At 40.0% G+C, this 20944-nt stretch overlaps 4 protein-coding genes and 1 pseudogene across 13 annotated transcripts; 4 read left to right on the forward strand and 1 right to left on the reverse strand.

The window, feature by feature from the left end:
• The first annotated feature begins 393 nt into the window (after positions 1 to 393).
• Positions 394 to 1924, forward strand: LOC103701891 (E3 ubiquitin-protein ligase ATL31-like). Its single transcript, XM_039130637.1, has one exon. The coding sequence runs from the start codon at positions 413 to 415 to the stop codon at positions 1469 to 1471; it is 1059 nt and encodes a 352-aa protein (XP_038986565.1). The 5' UTR covers positions 394 to 412; the 3' UTR covers positions 1472 to 1924.
• A 3596-nt stretch (positions 1925 to 5520) lies between these two features.
• On the forward strand, positions 5521 to 8820 carry LOC113462387 (annotated as a pseudogene).
• Positions 8821 to 12818: 3998 nt separating this feature from the next.
• LOC120111992 lies at positions 12819 to 13406 on the forward strand. The gene has a single exon (XM_039130567.1). It carries the CDS (start codon positions 12819 to 12821, stop codon positions 13404 to 13406), a length of 588 nt encoding a protein of 195 aa, XP_038986495.1.
• Positions 12943 to 17765, reverse strand: LOC103701788 (bet1-like protein At4g14600). Of its 9 annotated transcripts, none has more exons than XR_005513304.1 (5): positions 17660 to 17765; positions 17401 to 17536; positions 16190 to 16246; positions 14258 to 14461; positions 14077 to 14187 (listed from the first exon to the last, which is right to left on the reverse strand). XR_005513304.1 is itself a non-coding variant. In XM_026802494.2 (4 exons), the coding sequence occupies exons 1-4, from the start codon at positions 17698 to 17700 to the stop codon at positions 13446 to 13448; spliced, it is 264 nt and encodes an 87-aa protein (XP_026658295.2). In that variant the 5' UTR covers positions 17701 to 17765; the 3' UTR covers positions 12943 to 13445. The 9 variants fall into 9 exon arrangements, 4 of the variants coding, with proteins under 4 accessions (XP_026658295.2, XP_026658294.2, XP_008782181.2 ...); XR_003384639.2 differs by having other exon boundaries at positions 14077 to 14190; XR_003384640.2 differs by having other exon boundaries at positions 14077 to 14190; positions 14258 to 14469.
• Positions 17766 to 18834: 1069 nt separating this feature from the next.
• Positions 18835 to 20491, forward strand: LOC120112049. Of its 2 annotated transcripts, XM_039130638.1 has the most exons (3): positions 18835 to 18878; positions 18957 to 19033; positions 19742 to 20491. In XM_039130638.1, exons 1-3 carry the CDS (start codon positions 18863 to 18865, stop codon positions 20222 to 20224), a joined length of 576 nt encoding a protein of 191 aa, XP_038986566.1. In that variant the 5' UTR covers positions 18835 to 18862; the 3' UTR covers positions 20225 to 20491. The 2 variants fall into 2 exon arrangements, with proteins under 2 accessions (XP_038986566.1, XP_038986567.1); XM_039130639.1 differs by having other exon boundaries at positions 18853 to 18965.
• The last annotated feature ends 453 nt before the right edge of the window (positions 20492 to 20944 follow it).

Consider the following 20944-nt stretch of genomic DNA (forward strand, 5'->3'; position numbering starts at 1 on the left):
GGATGAAGGAGCTGAAATGGAAGCCATTTTAAGGGGAACTTGTTTAGATTCTTTCATCGTTTTTAGGAATTCGGATAATGGTGGGATTCCAGAGCAGAAGAGGAATCCAATTCTCCGAATCCGATCACTGTTCTTTAACTTTTTCTTTTTTTTTTTTTCTTTTTATAATCCCGCTGGAAACTCGACGCCAATGAGAAGTCCAAATCCAAGTCCACGTCATCGAGGTCATCACCATATCGACCAAGTAACTCCAGCCGTCCACGTGCATCCGATGAAGTCAAAACGGGTGATGCCCTCGAATCCGACCTCCTATGTATCTTGGCAGCCACGCCACCGCCCACCCCATATATCACTACGACACTACCCACCTCTTCCCCGCGCCGTCGCCCGCTATCTCCACGATAAAACACCAATGGCGACGAACCGCAGCCGTCCGATCGGTGCCCCACCATCCATCCTCCTCCCGATGCCATTAGTCGTCGTGCTAGTGCTTCTGGTCACCCCCCGCTGCGCCGACGCCCAACAATTAGCGTCCACCGACGACGGCTCGTTTGGCACCCACAACACCAACATCAACTCTTCTCTGGCGATCGTCATCGTCGTCTTCATCTGTGCCTTCTTCCTCGTGGGCATCTTCGCCGTCTTGCTCAACACCTGCGACGACGACATCTCCGCCGTCTCCGCCGCCGTGGATGGAGGCGCCGTCGGAAGAGCAGCAGGACGGGGGCTCGACCCGGAGGTGCTGGAGTCGTTCTCGACCATGGAGTACGCGGCGGTGAAGAAGATCAAGGGCGGGAAGGTCGGCGCGCTCGAGTGCGCGGTGTGCCTGTCCGAGTTCTCGGACGACGACACCCTCCGACTGCTCCCAAAATGCTGCCACGTGTTCCATACCGCGTGCATCGACGCCTGGCTCGCCTCCCACGTCACCTGTCCCGTCTGCCGCTCTAACCTCGGCCGCCCCGAGGAGGTGGCGACGACCGGCGACGGTGGCGCCACAGTCCCGCCGGATCACGTGGCGATCGACCTCGAGGGGGAGAATCGGGGGCCGGGGACCGCGAGGCCTAGGCCGCCGCCGGCAAGGTTCCTGCGGTGGCACTCGGAGGGGCGGTCGGCCGAAGGAGAGCACGACCGGCACACGCTCCGGCTGCCGGAGCACGTGCAGAGGGATCTCGCGAATGCCGGAAGGCTCCGGCTGTCGGAGAACGTCACGGGGTGTGCCCGCGGCGGGGAGGCGGGATCTACGAGAGGAAATCGTGGCGGCGGACGGAGCGTGCGGGCGGGGAGGGCGGGGTTCTTCTTGAGGACGTTCTCCGAGCGGCGTATGGGGGACGGGGAGGCAGCCGAGGGGTCGACCAAGCGGGTGTTCCCCGCCGCCGAAGATCCGCTCGACGACGTTGGCGGAGGCGGAGAAGGGGAGCAAGTCGTTGAGTACTGCCTTAGTGGAACGGGTTTAACCGTCTGCGAGATTTAGTTTAATTTTCTTTTTCGAAAACGTAAAAATCGGTTTGTGTATTACGTGGCAAAGAGGCCGCAGAATATTTTCGGAATATGTGCGCGAAATCACAGGGTTCAGGAAACAGGAACCCTTAAAGTAACGGTTGATATAAATGAGCTGTTTGGATATTACTTTTTTTTTTGTATTTTATAGTATTGCAGAAGAAGCATTAGAGAACAAGAAAGGTCCAGCTTACCTACGAAAGTGACAAAGGTGGCACCCGCACCCTCACTTATTTTAAAGGATGGGACACAAAGTATTCCCCAGCTCCACCAATACCGACTCTAGTTACCTCTGCCTGGTTGCTGGGCAACTTCTTGGTAAACGTTATACACTGCCATTTAGTGACGCAATCGAGCTTGGTTGTAATTTTGAACTTGAAGTTGAGATCAAACTTAATTTACTTATTATCATTCCGTGGATGAAACTTAATTTTGACTGAGCCGCCCAATCGATCAGCTTGAAAATACTAAATCACACTAGAAATCAGTTTAAGTTGAGCAAGCTCAACTCAAGCTTGACTTAAAACCAGATTGAAGCTTAGCTGATGCTTGATATCAAACTTGGTTCAAATCTATTATTATTTGATTCAAAAACTAAACGAAACATTCAAGTTTGAAACAATCTTAACATTATAGACCTTGAATCTGAGATCCAATGATATTATTAAAACTTATATAATATATAATATATATTCTCAAGCCTAATAGAGCCAAGTCTGATTAATGGTCTTATCACTCGAGTACGAACACAGCCAATAAAATCAAAAAATAAATATCTCGGAGTGTCCTAGATAACTCACTCTCAGTCGTCCACAGCGTGCCTCGGCCTTCTTTACCTCTCTATCTACATGTTTGCCTCTCTATACACATAATCCAGGTCTATTTTTGACTCCGCTTAAAATTAGTTATGCCGGTTCACACTTGCTTCATTTACTTCCGAATCAAGTTGGAACTGAGCTTTTTCCAAAACGAGCCTGAACCGACTCCATTTATTCGGATAATTTGCCACCCGTGTCATTGGCTGAAGAGATATTTTCTTGCGAACTTATATATGGCACATAGGATTTCAATCGGTAAAACGGAATGGAACTCTTTCATGGCATCTTCGTAGGCCAAGGCTTCTTCCAACTACGTTGAACAAAGATGAACCACATCCTCCGTGGACACCACCATGCAAATAATTCGGGCTACTCGGTGAAGAAAACACGGTCCAAGGTATCCATCTTTGACCACTATCTTAGGCTCCGTTTGAGAGAGCTTTTGGAGGGACAATAAGCACCTTCTGACCTTCCAAAAGCACTTTGGGATGAAAAAGGGTATTTGTTAAAAATTTCGGAAAGCTGTTTTAACTTTTTCAGAAAGCTAAAAATATTTGGGAGAAGCTCCATTTTGAAGCTTTCCAAAAAAAAGCTGTTTTGAACTTTGTCGAAAAGCTATTTTTTTACCAAAATATTCATAACAAAATATAACAATTACATACTTTGTCCGTTTATAAACCTAAAAATCTGCTGGAGCTCTAACAAAGAACCCTAGCCGTGGATCAGACTCCCTTGCGTGCAAGAAAAGGTATTCTTGTTTCCTTTTTTTGTTTGCATCTTTTGAATCACATTTTAGGAGAAATTTTTTTTAATTTCTTTTTATAAATATTATACTATAAATATAATATTATATTACATTATATCGTAATACATTAACTAATTAATATTATGTTATATTATAGAAAATTAATGTATGCTAATAATTATAATATTTTGTACATTTATTATTGTATTATACTATAAATATAATATTATATTGTATTATATCATAATAAATTGATATGTTATGTTAAATAATTTAATATTATATTAAATTATTATGCTATAGTATATAATGTTGTATTACTATATTATAATAATATTATATTACATTACAAAATATTATGCTATATCATATATTTATGTATTAATATATGTTATATTTTATTATGCTCTGTTGTACAATACTATGCAATATCTTTTATGGTAACTTTGTCATATAAAAGTACTTTCTCGGTTTGTTTACCAAACATATGCTAAAGTGCCACAGTATTTTAAAAATATAGTTACCAAATAGCAAACAATTTTTTATAAAAGCTCTACTTTCAACAGCTCTACTTCCAAAAATTCTGTCGCCAACAACTCCCCCAAACGGAGCCTTAGTTATTATCAAGGAGGTGTCAATATGTTTAGCATGAATCAGTACATATATGGGATTTCCTCTAGCAATATTTTTCTAACCAAAGTTGAAGCTGATTTAGCGCCTATTGGGATTTCTTGTAGCAATGTACTTGTAACTTGTCCATCTCTCTCAGAACGTACTCTTCTGCCACTTTCTCTCAATTTGGCAATGATAGTTTTTTTTTTTTTTTTTGTGAAAACGGCAATTCATATAGTTCTAACGTGAGTCCATCCTACTAAGTCAGAAGAAAGCAAAAAATATAAATGGGGCGGAAGCTCTACTGTGGATGTCCAGCAAAACTCTCCGGAATGCCGTGCAATATAGGAGACGACTCAGTCTACTACCTTGTTCGCCTCCTGAAAAACGTGTACTGCCTGAAACTCATCCATCTCCATAGCCAGCCTGCGGATCTCTCGAATAAGTGGATGACCATCTCCGTACTTATCCGCACCCTGGATCCAAGCTATAATAATAAAAGAGTCCCTCTCAAGGTGCACCCGCCCAGCCCCGAGCACCCACCTCGCATAGGATAAGCCAGCCCATGCTGCCCACAGCTCTGCTCTAGCAACAGTGAGACCCATCGTGCCCCGGCCACCCGCTGCAATCAAACTCCCAAAATGGTCTTTGATAACAAATTCAACCCCTCCTGACCTCTCATCCATCGCCACACTGCCATCGAAATTCACTTTGAGATAACCAAGAAGTGGGGGCACCCAAGAAACAATGGCAAACCTGGGCGCTGAAATAGCAATGCGGGTACCCCAGATGTTCCTAGTCATCCCAAGTGAAGGCAAGGCCGCACAGAAAAAGACCTCTTCGGCCTGAAGCACAGCTCTCTCCACCATCATCCTCGCCGAGAGCCTCCTGCCCTCAAACAGTCGTGCATTCCGGTCCAACCAAATATGGTAAGCCAGATATGCTCTAAGTATCCCAGCCTCCGCGAATCTAGGGCTCCGCACCGAGGCTTGCAACAAGTGTAACAGATCCTGTGCTATCTCTACCGAATGGGGGATAGGGACGGAAGACCGCCTCCAAATCTCCCTCGCCCTAGGGCACTGCAGAAGAACATGTCGAATGGTCTCTTCTGTATCCGGACACACCTCGCACCCCTGAGGGACCCGTATACCCCGCCTGACTAGCACACTCCTAGTAGGAAGGCAGCCCCAGGCCACCTTCCAAATGAAGAGCACCACCCACGGGTGAGTCCACATCCGCCAAATCCATCCTCCCTCAATCCGTCTCGCTGGCTCCCTACTGAAAAAAGCTTGTAGATCCCTAGCTCGCACCTGTGATCTGCCCGGCGATGCCCAGACTAACCTGTCAGATTCCCCCTAAAGTGGCACCGGGAGGCCCAGAATCATCTCTGCCAGCTGCACCTCAAACATTTCTCGAACCAACCCCTCCCTCCACCTGCCCTCCACTGGGTCCAACAAGTCGCTGGCCCTCTGGCCCGCTAAGCGCACCGAGTCCATCATGGTTGGCATACGGCTGATCGGCACTGCGGTCATCCAACAGTCCTCCAAGACATCAATGGAACGGCCATTACCAATAGCCCATCTAATCTCCAATAGGACCACCCTGCTCAGGCACACATCTTCCTCCACACCAGAGAGTGGTGGCAAGCAGCTCTCACTCCGAGCACCAAAGTCCCATACTTGGCCCTCATCAGTGAGGACCACATACTGTCGGGCTCCATAACATTCTAGCGACGTGGCGGGCTACTAGAGCCTCCCTCCGCACCAACAAAGACTGCACCCCCAAGCCACCCCATCTGGTAGGCCGACACACCACCTCCCACGCCAACATATGAATAACCTATTAAAATGTGCAAGTAAGTGCATGCCTCAGAACTACTTAGAAATGGGAGAAAATCCGACTGCAAGGGAGGGAGTGATGCAACCGTATTATGAAGTTAATGATCTGGGTAACACCTAGTTTACTTTGCATGCAAAAAGATCATGCTTTCCCAATTTCCGATTGAGCTTACTGGAACATTTAGCATAAGCAAGTGGGTGCATGTTGACGTCAAGTTGACATTTAGGCAGGGAAATCTTTTGAATCATTTCGAGGGGACTTCTATTTTGTCCTCGTTTGGAGGGGACTACTCAAAACGACGGCGACGCTCTTGAGCCAAAATGACTTTTAGCTGTCACGGCAATTCGTGGTTCAAGATCACGATTCCGTCCGCCATTTGTTGCGGGAAAGATGACCAGCCACTGGACTTTACCAGTGCTTCTCAAGCACATGATCTTAAATTTGTTGACGACGTATGATAAAACACCTACATCTTCCAATCAATGAGATAAGTATCACTTATATGCCCACAAGAACATCATTCTCAACGATCAAGTCATTGGGATGTCTGAGATTTGTCCAGAGGTAGCAATTGGCAAGTCGGATTGGACTCAGATAGTCAGATGAGGTCACATAAGAACCATAAACATATAAAATGTTGATTCAAACCTAAGGAAACCCAGTATCAGATCAAGATCTCTCAACTTATGCCCATCCGCAGGTCATTTTGGATCACCCATTTGACCATCCACATCTCCAAGGTATGTGTTTTGAGTATCACTAACATTATAAAACGTCCACCCAAAGGCCAATCCCTTCACACGTCTCTCACTCCCTCTCAACCTCATGTCTATGGCCTCGGTAGAAGAGAACGAGAACATGGACTCCACCCCTCGCCCTCCCCCCCTCCACCACCTCAAGCTTTCCTTCCCCGTTGTCTTCAACGCCGTCCTCATGCTCCTCGGCTCCGGTGGCTACCTCCTCCGCCGCCTTTACTTCGTTCGCGGGGGCCACCGCATGTGGCTCTCCACCTTCTGGCCTCCAGGTCTCCGCCTGTCTATAATTCAACTTGGGAAGCAGTTTGGTTCTCTCCCCGGTTGGTGGTCACAACCCTGTTCGTGCATGCATGCCGCAGCAGTAGAAATAAAAGCAAACGTAAGAGAATTAAGGTATGGACGTAACCGCTGGCTCTTCCGCTCCCCCCTTCATCCTTTTTTCCTGAGCCGTGGTTTCCCAGCATCACCCGCACCCCCGCGACACTGCCGCCGCCGCCCAGCATGACCAAAATACCCTCACTCGAAAAAGATATCTACGCACTCATGAGGGGCTTTTCGGTCCAAAAAATTATTCGTTTAAAGGCCATGGCATCACTTTTTGTGGTGTGCCATTAAAACCTGTACTGTACAGACCGTAAAATTAAATCACATATATGCATACATGGCGGATAAATATGGATGGCGAACAGAGATCCCCATTGCCCCCATTTTATAATATATATACACACACACACACACACACACACACACACACACACACACACACATATATATATATATATATATATATATATATATATATATATATATATATATATATATATATATATATATATATATATATATATATATATATACACATGCAAATAAGTGAAGAAATCATTTATACGTAGGCCTTCTTTCAGTGTAGGCCTTGCCTACTCTTTTCTTCACAAGGCCCTGAATATAGTTGAAGTCACCAGCAACCAAGATCAGAATACTCTGTGGCATAAGGTTGGTTACCTCTCCCCAAAAGGCCCTCCTCACACCGTAATCAGTACTAGCATAAACACCCGATAAAATCCAAGAAAACCTTTCTATGGCCAATTATGGAACACATCCATAGTCGTTACACCCTGCTTCTAAATCACAATGATACCCCCCGATAGACCTTGAGAATCAATGGCATAAGACTTCCAAATTGCTAGGAGCCGACGTTATACTCTGAGAAAGCTGTCGCCAAAAAGCCGCATCTCACACAATAAACAAATATCCGGACCATGCATCTGGATGAATCTCCTAAATGAGGAAGTAAAGAATGGCTTGCCTACTCCCCTACAATTCCATATAAGAATCTTCATTCTTCAACACAAGGCACCGACGGATCCTACTCCTTACCACACTGAGTCCCCTTCCCATACATTTGTTGTTGGGCCGGCTCCCAATAAGATGCCCCTTCCATCGCGCCCCCAAACAGAGCACTAATAGCCCTTCTGAATGCTGATCACCCATTACAGCTGAGGAAAGCTGATCCGGCTACCTGTCAGTAGGCCCACCACTGTATGGAGCATCCCCATCAGTCAGCACCGCCACCACCGCCGGTCGCAGCGCTGGCTCCACCCATGCATCTCCATAGTTCGTCTGGAACTCACCGGCTCGAGCTTCGTACGACAATGGTCACCCTCTCCCAGCATTATCTCGCATCTTCAATACGCTCCTCCGACAGCACCAAGACTTTTTAAAAGACTTTTTTAAAAAAAAGCCTTTGTAGCCTCCCCCACCAAAAAAAAAAAAAAACTTAGAAGAACTACCCGAGGCTTTCCCACTCTGATCACTTCTCACCGCCCACCAGCTGCTCGACCCAGTCCCTCCCGCCGGAGGAACCACTTGAAGCTCTCCCACTCCGATCATCCATCCAACCACCCACCAGTTGCTCGAACTGGTCACTCAAAGAGAGCATGAAAATTAAACCAATCACTCAAAAAGAGCGCACTCATAATTAAATTCCTTAATAGACCATAAGAATTCACTGCATACATCGTGTCCAAAGATTTGTCATATAAGATAGAATAAATAATTTCATTTTCGTTATAATTTTCTTCATCAAATAAATTTAAGTGTGGATCTAATGGAAGATTTGATTTTTTTTTTTTTTTTTTGGGTTTATGTTCAGGCCATTCCAAAGGAGGCCAGAAGAGTTTGAGCTTGGCGAACTGAAATACTACATGGTGCTTATTTGGGATGCTATTTGTTGGCAAATTCTCAATGTTGGGCTAGTAGGTGTCATATTTACTGCCTCCCCGCTATTATGATAGCGATCCTTGTTCCTATTGGAGAGATCTTGGCGGTCGTGTTTTTAGACGAGAAGTTCAATGGCAGCAAAGGTGTTGCTTTAGCCCTCTCCCTTTGGGGTTTTGCTTCATATTTGTATGGTGAATTGAAGCAAAGCAAGAAACTAAAGCAAATTTCGAAGATGGAACTTCCCCGTCCTGTAACATCAAAACATTATCATATAATTTGTCAATTTAAAGATACACAAAAGCTCTGCTATTACAATTTAGAATCGGAATTCTAATGTCTGCATTACCATTACTCATCTATTTCCGACTAAGATTGGTGGGTGAGGGTATTTTTCAAGCTTTGCTACAAAAAGTATCCATTTAAATTGGAAGGTTTTGATTCATTTCAAGTTTTTTTTTTACTTGCTCTCGCTTACATTTCTCATAGTAATTTGCTTTCTTTTGCATGAGATGGGTCTCTAATTTTGGCTGAACCATCCTAAATAAGAAAAAACATATTTTCTATATTGTATACAAGGTTCAGATAAACCCATCTCTACAGAAACTATTCAGTTGGGACCAAACTGAGATGGTATCAGTTCAGGGGGACCAATTCAGAGGTGAATAGGGACGAATTGCACGCAAACTGAATGATCGGCTTAAAAACTGAATGGTTCACCTGAATAATGGATAGATTTGCTCGAACCGGCAAATTCACTGGCCTGGGCAATTGGAAACCAGGTTAACCAGATTTTAAAATTTGTAACAGGTTATCTGGATTTTAAGAATAGGTTGCAAAGGGTTTTCGAACCTCTAATCTTTAATAAGGTCAAGATGGTCTGCGGCTATTTTATTTCATGATTTAAATATAAGGTTTTCTTTTTTCATAGATACCCTTCTAAATATTGGATTTTGCATGGATACCTTTACAAAATTGATATTTGTATGTATACCCTCATAAAACACTGTTATCGTATAAATGCCCCAATCTAACGGTTGTTCTAACACCGTTAAAAAAAATTATATTTATATTAATAAAAAATAAAATAAAATGTTAAAATGACGTTATTATCTCCGCCTTCTCCCCTCTGCTATTGGGATCGCGATCACGATCCCGCGGCCGATCCGGCGGTTGATCTCCTTCGCGATCCCGCGATGCCGCGATCCCGCAAGCGATCACGATCTTCTTCTCCACAGCGATCGCGATCTCCTTCTTCTCCACAGCGATCGCGATCTTCTTCTCCACAACAATCGTGAATTTCTTCTTCTCCACGTTATTATCTATTTCTCTTTTTTTTTTTATTTTCAGTTGGTTCTAAATAGGGAAAGCAGTCGCGATCGCCATCTTCTCCACAACGATCTTTTTTGAAGTCCTTATTTTTTTTGGATCTATAAGTATTATCTATTTCCCTTTTTTTATTTCCAGTTGGTTCTAAATAGGGAAAGCAGTCGCGATCGCCATCTTCTTCTCCACAGTGATCTTTTTTAAGTCCTTCTTTGTTCTAAATAGGGAAAGCAATCGTGATCGCCATCTTCTTCTAAATAGGGAAAGCAGTCGCGATCTATTTTCCTTTTTTTTGTTTCCAATTGGTTCTAAATATGGAAAGGGGTCATCAAAATCCCAAGGGTGTCTTCTCCCTCTCATCCTTTGATTCTTAAGATTTCTACTTTGCCGATTAGTAGATTCTCTTCTTTTTGCTCTGATTCAGCAAAAAGATGCAGTACAACAACCTCAAAGTTTGGCTCTAGGTACATCAATCTGCCCTTATTTACTTATTCTTATTTTGCCCCGCCTCTTTTTAATGATCCAACCAGGGTTAAACTGATGGGTATTTTATGACGAATCTGGGCCAGGTTGATATGATACTTGGTGTGATACATAGAAGCTCAGTTATGTAATTGTAATATTGGTTTGTTAGTAACAAGTTCTTTGTGGCAATGAGTTCAACATAAATCTGAAGTCAAAAGAGTATCATGATTTATTTGTTGAAGCTCAACCTTGATATTGTAATACTGATTGTAAATGTTAGAAGAACAATAATAATTATTGTAGCTGATTTTATTTCATTCCTATTTCTTACTGTGGATCTATATTGAAGTTCTATTTTTTTAGTTTTTAACCACATACATATATACTTTATTTAACGGTAAGAAAGGTGAAGTATCACCCATTTTTTATTACCGAACTATAGTATGGCTATGATGTTTATATACTATTCCTTTTTCTCTTTTATTTTGTTAGCATAGTTTTGGTTGATAAGCACTCTCTCTTACAATTTATATCGTGCATATTTATTTATTCATTCAATGTACAGGTTATTAAATGGAGCAACAACTATTCAAATTGAAGGTGAATTTTGGAGGATATTTTAAGAAGATTAAAAATTCTACGGGAATGAAGTACTACTTTGGGAGACAAAAGAGTTGGTTAGTTGATATTGATTGTCATTGCTACAAGGACCTATATGATGATATATTGCATACCTTTAATTTGAAGCTTGAAGAGACGATAAAGATTTGGTCTGTGATTAGACATTTAACGCCTAAGTCTTACATGATATTAGACACAGATCAGAAATTGATGAGTTTGTTTCAGGAGTATAAGGATTTGAAAGAGTGCTTCTTATTTGTCACAAAAGAGGCCAATATTATACAACTTTTTCAATCAACACTAGACAACCAAGATCAAATTGAAACATGTAGAAGTACTACAACTGCAATAGAAGAGATTCGAGTGGATGAAGTAAGAGAGAACCAAAGGCACAACAATAGTGAGCATCTAGCTACAATAGGCATTGATATCTTAGCCACTGCTATTGAAAATAATGACTATATTGGGGTAAATGATGAAACTTTATTTCAAGAAGAGCAGGAAACAGATACTGAAATTTATGGTTCTGAGAGTAGCTATCACAGTATTTATAATAGTGATTCTGATAATGATGATGAAAATATCATAGACTACGGGGGAGAGACATATGAGATGGACATTGAGAATCCTACCATGGCCGTAGGGGCAAAATATACAAGTCGAGAATAGTTCAAGGTTGCACTGAGTCAGTATGCTATATTGAATGAATTTGCCGTAAGAATTCTCAAAAGTGAGCTCGATAGAATGACAGTAAGTTGCAAAGATGAAGCTTGTAATTGGAGGCTTCATGCTTCATTATTATGCGATCATCATACATTTCAGGTATTATGGTTGAAATATGTTAGCTTTTCATTACAGTGGTTATGAAAAAAATATTGCATGTATTAATATATTATTTGGTTTGTATGTGCAGGTTAAAAAATTAAAGGAACCTCATACGTGCTCATCTATAAACAAATGTGGCAACAAGATGGCTACACAATTTTGGATATGTGATAGGATCATTGGTTGGCTATGAAAAGAGGGTGACCTATCGCCTATTGAGCTAAGAAGGAGATTTGTTGCAATTCCATCATCTTGAGCTTCCATACCACAGAGTTTGGCGATGAAAGGAGCTTGCCATGTCTATGATTCATGGTAATTGGGTAGATTCTTTTGAGAGAATGGAGGATTTCAAGGAGGAGCTTTTGAGAAGAAACCCAGGTAGTGTAGTAAAGCTAAAGTTAGATGTGACTGGTGATAAGCATTACTTCCATCGCTTCTTTATTTGTCTACGTGCTTGCAGTACGGGCTTTTTAGCTGGTTGTAGGCCTTTCATAGGCCTAGATGGTTGACACTTAAAGGGGAAGTACAGGGGTGTGACGCCCCTTTTTTTTGCGGGTACTAAGAGTCTATGATGGCTGCTACATCACTTGATGAAAATAATGGTTTGTTTCCAGTTGCTTTTGGTGTTGCAGAATCTGAAAATAGTGATAGTTGGACTTGGTTTTTGGAGGCACTTAAAGAATCAATTCAAACTCCAGAAGGTCTAGTACTTGTATCAGATCGACAAAAGGGATTGGAAGAAGCAGTACAACATATATACCCCCAAGCAGAACATAGAAAATGCATGAGACACTTGTACAAAAACTTTCAAACAAAATTTTCAGGACACTGGCTTAAAATTAAGTTATGGGGAGCTGCAAGGGCATACACAAGAGTCCAACATGACGATATCATCAATCAAATTAAGGAGGCTAGCTTGGAGGCACTTATCTTAATGCTGGAAATATTGATTTATGGAGTAGATCTCAATTTGGCATCACAACTAAGTGCTCCTATATAACAAATAACCTTTCGGAGTCATTCAATGCTTGGATTTCTGAGGCTAGACATAGGCCAGTTCTTGATTTATTGATGTTGTAAGACAAAATTATGGTGAAAATGGAAGCAAGAAGGAGAATGGCTGCCTGCTGGAAAGGAAATTTAGTTTCTGTGGTAATGAAGTATGTAAGAGACATCAGCCTTAAGCTAGGTGATTATAATGTTTATAGAACCAGTGATTACAGAGCAGAAGTAATTGAGACTAATGAGAGGCATGAAGTAATTCTAAATGAACAAAGGTATTCTTGTCGTCTGTGGGAGGTCTCAGGCATTCTTTGTGTGCATGCTGCAACTTTTATTTGTAGTATGAGAGGTGCAAATTTGGAAAATTATGTCTCAGAATACTTCACCGTTGCCAAGTATAAGGCTGCCTATGCATTAGAAATTGGACCATTACCTGACAAGGCCCAATGGATAAAAGTTGATATTGGATACAAGGTATTGCCTCCTAAGCTCAGTCTAAGACCTCCAGGAAGGCCTAAAAAGAAGAGAATTAGGGGTACAGATGAGAATACATCGAAGAAGATGCACAAATGTAAGCGTTGCGATGAGCTTGGGCATCATGCAAAGACTTGCAAAAATCCAGTAATGGAGGAATCTCAAGCTTCAATATCCTCTTCTTTTGCACTGAAGAAGCTTGGGAGATAACATATAGTACTACTCTAAGTTAATGATGTTTGTCCTTTATCACTTGCTTATCATTGAAATATTGCAGGCCTAAAGGAAATGATTCAAGAGGAAGAGTGTCAATTACAGAAGGCACACATGAAGTGTATATAGCACCAAGAGGAAAAAAAACAAAGGACGACCTCGCAAGCAAGCTAAGAGAATGGAAACTTTAGTTGGAGAAGATAATGCCTACCCACAATCTTGATTGGTATATAATTGGATATATTTATCCCAACTTTTGCATCTTATTTGCTTTCAAGTTATTTGGATCACTTTTAGCATTATTACTAAACATAATTTATTAGTTGATACAGAGTTAATTCTCACACTTATTCTTTTTCATTTTTTTGCTAATTGCATATTTGATTGCATGTTTTGCTGGAGTAGTGGAGATTATGTTAGAGATTAACATCTCCACAACCTATCTTATTAAATATTTTTTTTCAGCCAACATCTCATTAACAAAAGAATGTAATTTATCAAGATTCCCATGTTACACATAATCCTTTCATTCTTTATCTCTGGTTTATCACAGATAGTGCAACATTCTTTTGTTAATGATGTTTGTCTCATTTTGTGGTGATCTACACTATTTTCTAGTTCACGAGGTCGGGTGTCATATGCCAGCAATGCCATTTCCATCAAAGCATTGAAACAGAGAACCATTTTTAGGTTTCATTCTATGACCAAATCAAGGTTATGTTCAGAATGGAAGCCCAAACAAGGTGAATTGTACCGAATCCGAATCATCATAGGCATCCTACTGAAAAAAACAAAAATCAACAAAGAGCATCGGACAAGAGAGCAACAAATTTCCTAGTGCTAGTTACCTGATTTCTCCCAACAACATGGCAATGGTATTAGGTTTGCTATATATATTTATATGTCCAGTACCCAACTTCCATTCATGCAACTTCTACATTAATTAATTTGCTGGCTTTCTCCAATCCCTCGTTGAAGAGGTCTGAAGTCTCGACCATTTTACATCTTTTGACAAGTGACGATGCACCGAGAGAGGTTAACCGGCCTCTTCCCTGTAGTACTATAGAGATGCACATGCAATAAGTGAAACCTAGAAGTTATCCAATCAAATGCATTGTAAATATTTTAATCCTAAAGCTAAGCAACATAGTTTCAAAGAAAAAAGAACTTTAAGCTTAAACAGATTGATAAAACAGAATGTGCAAGATAGATTAAGGCTCACCCATGGCATAAGGTATGTTCATTTTCCCAACGGCTATAACAATAATCAATAAATGCAAAATTCTAAAAGCTATAGTTAATTAATAAATATGAAATTCTAAAAGCTATGATATTAACTAATAAATACAGAATTCTGAAGGCTATCACATTAATTAATGTATCTAAATTTTTTCCATCTACTAGGATTCTTTATGTGCATATATACCCTTCTAAATATCCAAAATTGCATGAATATCCTTGTAAAATTTCTATTTGCTTGTATACCCTTATAAATGTTTCTATTTGCACGTCTATCGATTAAGGATATTTTAGTTATTTTAATTTGAAACCGTTAAGTTTTTAACGGTATTAGATAGCATGAGTACATATGCAAAAATAAAAATAAAAAAAGGATAGAATAACAAAATAAGTATTTTATAAGGGTATCTATGCAAATATCAATTTTGGAAGGATATTCATGCAAAATTCAATATTTAGAAGGGTACCCATGCAAAAAAACCCTAAAATATATAATCAAGCACATTTATTGTGATGCTTAAAATTTTCATGATATTTTTCCAAAAAAATTATCTTGCACTTTGATAGAAGGTGAAGGGTTTATTGATGTGACTATATTTTCTGAATAAAGAGTCACAAGTCACAACACCTTAGTTTGAAGAATAGCCTCAACATTTCCAACTAAGACATTAATGACTGCTAAAAATAAACGCGTAGCAATCTCAAACCCCCATGCCTTATATTAGGACCAAAGAGCATTATGTCAATGTAGGTATTATAGTGCATTTCTAGGGGCTGGTTGTCTCTGCGATTCATTACAACAGATAATCAAAAAAAAATCATGTAAAAAGGTCTTATGAAGAAACGGGGGGAGGCATCCTTTTCATAAAAGTCATTTTAAGGTATTATGGCCTGTAATTCTTCCAAAACAAGTTTTATGAAAAGCAACCAAACAAACATTTTCATAAAACTCCTATATTCTGTGTAAACATTTTTTAATAAAACAGGATAACCCAGGCTGCCCCAACAGGACAACTATAAGTGAAACATGGTAATTTATTAGAAGGTGATGCAAGTCAAACATATGGTGCTGGCATGAAACAAAGACCCCAAAATTACCGTTTGATTTATAAAGACAACAGCTCCATTATATATTGCAAATGCACAACTAAAATTTTCCATCTGATATGAATACAGATAGACTGTTATGAAAAGGCAACAAATGGAGCATAGAAAATAAAGGTTCATATGCACTGCAAAGCAAAATCCATTAATTTAAAAGAGAAATATCTGAGCAAAACAGAAACGCACATCAATCAAATATTTTCATCTTTAAATAATTTATAATATATATCAGTAAGGAAATAAGAAAGAACCAAAAATCTTTCAAGAAATATATGATCTTTTATTTATTATGGTATTTGATAAGTATAAGAGGAATTTTTTATCAATTTAAATAATAAGTTTATAAATCAGCAATTCAATAAGAGAGGAATAGGCATATACATCGAGAAGGAGCATTCAGTGCTATAAACAACTAACTAAATTAGTAGTTGTATTACCAATTGAGATATGATGCCATTCTGAAACTTTGCTTCTGTTTCTATTTCCTGACCTACCTGCAGTGTCAAATTTGAGTAAAAGTTTTGTCAAATAGACGTTAACAAGAAAGCAGAAAACCTTAAAGAGTACTGATACTGCATTACACAGTAAAAAATGTTATTATGAGAAGAAATTAGATAAAAAGTGCTGATAACACATGGCATAGTAAAAATAAAATGTTATCCTGAAAAAATTACATAAAATGATCTTCACAACATGCTTATAAAAAATTCTTAAGAATAAGAAATGATTAAATGAACCATCAGGATAGCACTGGGTTAATGTTATCCTAATATTGGGTTAATGTTGTTAAGATTTCACCTCTTCATGCAAACTTTTTATATTTGAAACTCTCAATAGTAAAAAAGGGAGCATCCTGTGAATGTGGAGAACATGGAAAAAAAATGTTCAATGGACATGAAAATGTGAGCAGCCATTTTCCTAGAGAGAGAGAGAGAGATTGGACAAGGTCCAATCCAACTCATTAAGGGTATGAATTTCCCGACAACCAATAAGAGCTGCAGAAGGGTATGAATTGCCCAATCCAGTTCATTAAGTGTATGAATTGCCCAACAAACAATAAGAGCTGCGGGGAACCAGTTGTCAACCCTAGGTTACGGAATTATTTTGAAGTTGTGTTGTAGGCATGAGACACACAAGAAGAGACAGAGAAGAGAAGAATCTTGGTGAAGTGAACCTGGAGACTATCGCCATCAAGAATTTGAGGAATTATAGGAGCACACTACAATACGCTCACAAGTCAAAAATGCGTCTAAATTCTGAAGATCTCCGGCGATATCTTTTTGTTATTTAAACCATATCAGCTAAAATACGTCATAAGAAACTAATAATAAACGAACTAATTCATTCACCTGATCACATATGAAACTTCTGGCCACCGTTAACCCTAAGATACTCGAACATAGACAACATCCTCAATCCAGATTGGCAACCCTAGGTCTAGTTGTTCGATTCCACGGATGTTTAGGTTCTCAATTTCCGCTTCTTTGTTTTACATCAGGGATCTAACAAGAAGAGTGCGTCAAAATCCAACATATATAAAAGGACCAAGAAGAGAAATCAAATCAAATCAAGTCAATCAGATGAAATTACACGCATAAATCAACAGAAACTTACACAAAAGTATCAAGAAGAGAAAGAAAAGACTCACGCCTTTCATCTCAAGAGCCCGAAATTTTTTTTTGTTATGGATGCCGGAGATCTCCTCTTCCAAGTCCGTGTGCATCGGATCAATCCGCAACTGGATCTCGTCAGAGCTGGCCGCAGGCCTCGAGATGAGGCCTTCCCTGCGATACCAACACCGCAAGAAGCGAGTTTCGAGGAATTCTAGGTCATTTAATGGAAGAAAAATAGCAGAATTCCCATGAGGAGGAGAGAGGCAGAGAGGCAGAGAGAGAGGATAAAGAAACCTGGATCGAAGAGGGCCGGAGCCATAAATTGGATTCGCCATGAGAAGCAGTGGAATAACACCGACCGTCCTCGGAGAAAGAAAATCGAGTTAAAGAAGGTAAGCAGGATTTATTAGGGGGAAAGGAAGGAAGGAGACGGACTCTAAACAGCAGACAGGCGTACCCACCAATTAACGGTTGACACTTGGTTGCCGGTTAGGAGAAGTCGATGTTCGGAGTGAAACAGTTTATTATACACCTATGTTATTGTTTCCACGAATCGCACTTGAAATAATGCGATAGAGAGCGTCCGATCTTATTATACACCTAGGTTTCAGCATAAGGACCTATACATCAGGATATTAGATTAACTTGTTCATGGGATAAATGCTTTCTTTTCATCCTTTTAGGATGTCAACCAGTATAGTTGGTGAAGTTTCCAATGATTTAGATCTGAACCCTGTCCTCACTTGATTTCCATCCAGGTTTCTCAAAAATAATGGTTGGAATGCCACTACCAGGGTCTACTGGGGTTTTTGCCCAAAATCTATATGGATACAAGTGCCAGAAGAGATCCATTTGCTTTGATATATAACTAAGTATATCTCTTCTTAGCAACTAGCATAATTCTATCATCATGCCTGCCTTCAAGAAACTTAGAAACTAGCAGAAGAGAATGAATCAAAAATTGACAGCATTTAAGCCTCTGATGGATAGCAGCATGAATAGCAAAAAATGAGAGGGCGCATAATTAGATCTCATGCCTTTGATGCAACAGAGCTTTAGTTCTCATTGAGGTTGTTTAGTACAGCACTAGAGTCTAAAAAGAAAGAGTAGGTGCCCTTCCAACCAAACAAGAAGGTAATGTGAAACATCTCCATCGGATTGTGCTTCAAGGGCAACCAACCAAGCCCCTTACTTCCACGTAAAGTACCATCCAAAATTTTTGTCTCTTGACTGCGACTGAAGCTCCCACGTACTTAGCAGTCGGCATAGAGAGCTTTGGCGGTCAAAATTTGAATAACATCTTCAAAGGACAAATTCAACACTTGGATCTTTTAGAAACTCCCATCTAAACTCTTATTCTTGTTGATGTAAATTCTATTTTCTTGATGTAACCTCCTACCTGTTTTCTCTTCTCCACTATAAGAAAGGGACTAAGCCGAGGAGTCACAAACTCAGAACTATAAATACTACTAGAAGCACAGCTCGGAGTAAGGAAACATGGAGCAGTTGCCAGGTTATTCCTCTCTTCCTTTGGTTTGTGAGCCCTTTTCTCTGAAATGAGCTAAGGAACCTCAAATATATGGTTTGGCAGCACTTTCAGGTTTGAACGACAAGCATCTTGACCTCAATCAAACTCATTGCAACTCAACATGGCGTGATCTTTTTTTGGTTGTGTTTACTTCTTACTCCTTTTTTTCCCCTCTCTAGTATTCTTATATGTAATTGGTTGTCAGTTACTTACTGTTGAAATTTTCAGTTCATATAATTTTCATGAAAACTATACAGGAAGCCAGTATGTGTACAGATTTTCCTTGCTATTAAGCACACGTTTCTTGACGCAGTATGGTGCAAAGGAAAAGATGACAGATATTGGAGTAGTTTTATTTGTTTTCCAAGTATACATATCACTTTGATGCTGACTGAAAGTTGCATTACATTACTGAAATATGCAGCAAATTCTAAAACTGTTTAATAAATCAAATTAGATTAATGGCAACTTTTGAAGATCCAAGTTTGCCATTTAGAAGATGTCGGTATGTTAAACAAGTAATCAGAAGGATGATGAAATTAATTGGTTTTAACTATGAAAGATTTCTACCTCATCAAAAAAAAAAAAAAAAAAACTGAAGACTAACAAGAAGTGAAAGTCAGCCTTTGCACTAAGGATCAGTTACTTCTGTAACCCATTCAGTATAATCGACATTGTTGTACATCTTTCTTTTTTGATGGTAACATAACATCTTTATTTTTAACGATAAAAGATGTCATGAAAAGCTTGCGTCTTCATGTTGAAGTTAAAAGCTGGTGTAATGCCAGTCATTCTAATCATGTTTTGTTCGAACCACTTAAATATTAATGATGATCTTTTCTGTCTAGGGAACTTTCAACACAAATTTCATGTCAGAAGAAGAGCAAAAGATACGAGAAGAACTCGAGAATGACATAGAAAGGGATTTGGAAGAAGAGATCAAAGATGGCATATGCCGACTTGCTCTCCGCTTGCATAGGTTGTATCAACATAAGGAAGACAGGAACAGACCAAGATCATCAACCAACAACGCCAGACCACAATCTGACCTAAAAAATGAAGTGCATATGGAGATGAATATAACCATAAAAATGGACGGAGGATGTAAGATTGAAATATTTGAAAACAAACCAAATACTCTGCATATGGTTAGACCCAGCAGTTGTCGATCCAAAGCTAAGCAAGGAAGGACACAATGTAGCACGAAGCAGTTTGATTGGTCGAGGACTCTTCGTTCAGGAATGAGCTCGGTCATTGCCATTGGTAAGAATCATGGCAATCAATACGTAAGGAACCATAACAAGCCACTTAAATTGGTATGGAAATATTAAGCTAACCTACAGGCTAATAAACCTGTTATGATGATAAGCTCCTGGAAGTTCATGTCTAATAAGGCTACAGATTTCAGTGCAGCAGGTTTGCGGAATATTTCAAGGAATTGGTTGTAGCTTTTGGGAGCTCATGTGTGAGTGCCCTCAGATTTTAATGCAAATAAGTGCGAAGAATGTCTTCCAAGGCATTTGTCAGTAGCTCTTGTGAGCCCAGTGTATATTTTTTTAAGGTAAAAGCCCGGTGTATGAATTGAATCTTCAGATAAAGCTTAGATGCTATGTTCATGACTTCTCTGAATTCCTTGGGGAAACTTCCAATACCTGTACGTTAAAAACCCAAAAGAACTTGAAGAAGGGAATCTCCAAAACTAATTGGGTACGAGCAGAATAGGGTTTCTCTTGAGGGTGTTTTAACAGGCTCAACTAGTAAAGTCATTAGGTCTTAATACCACCTACTTGGATACAAATATCCAGAGGAGGGGAGAAAGAAAGGAATAGTAGGGCTTCTTTTGCCACTAGACAAATAATACCCTTGCTCCCATAATATTTTGCACAGAGTGGTAATAGAGGTTGTACAAATCAATTGTGCAAGTTTAGTTTATAAAAGAGCCAACTACAAGTATTTTTTGTAAAAAATAACAAAAAGTCTAAAACATTGTGCGCACAAATGTATATAACTTGCATCAATCTTTTTGACCGCAAAGTACATCAAAGTTGCAG

The sequence above is a fragment of the Phoenix dactylifera genome, chromosome 9, assembly GCF_009389715.1.
Source record: "Phoenix dactylifera cultivar Barhee BC4 chromosome 9, palm_55x_up_171113_PBpolish2nd_filt_p, whole genome shotgun sequence".
NCBI lineage: Eukaryota > Viridiplantae > Streptophyta > Magnoliopsida > Arecales > Arecaceae > Phoenix > Phoenix dactylifera.

Bases quoted from the DNA above. Each gene is read 5' to 3' on its own strand.
- LOC103701891 (XM_039130637.1), top strand. From the start codon at position 413: ATGGCGACGAACCGCAGCCGTCCGATCGGTGCCCCACCATCCATCCTC.
- LOC120111992 (XM_039130567.1), top strand. From the start codon at position 12,819: ATGGAAGCAAGAAGGAGAATGGCTGCCTGCTGGAAAGGAAATTTAGTT.
- LOC120112049 (XM_039130638.1), top strand. The intron at 19,034-19,741 runs GTTGTGTTTACT...TTTTCTGTCTAG, and splicing joins CATGGCGTGATCTTTTTTTG to GGAACTTTCAACACAAATTT.
- LOC103701788 (XM_026802493.2), bottom strand. From the start codon at position 17,700: ATGGCGAATCCAATTTATGGCTCCGGCCCTCTTCGATCCAG. The intron at 16,247-17,400 runs GTGAGTCTTTTC...TTGACACTGCAG, and splicing joins GGGCTCTTGAGATGAAAGGC to GTAGGTCAGGAAATAGAAAC. The intron at 14,462-16,189 runs GTAATACAACTA...ATAGTACTACAG, and splicing joins ATGGCATCATATCTCAATTG to GGAAGAGGCCGGTTAACCTC.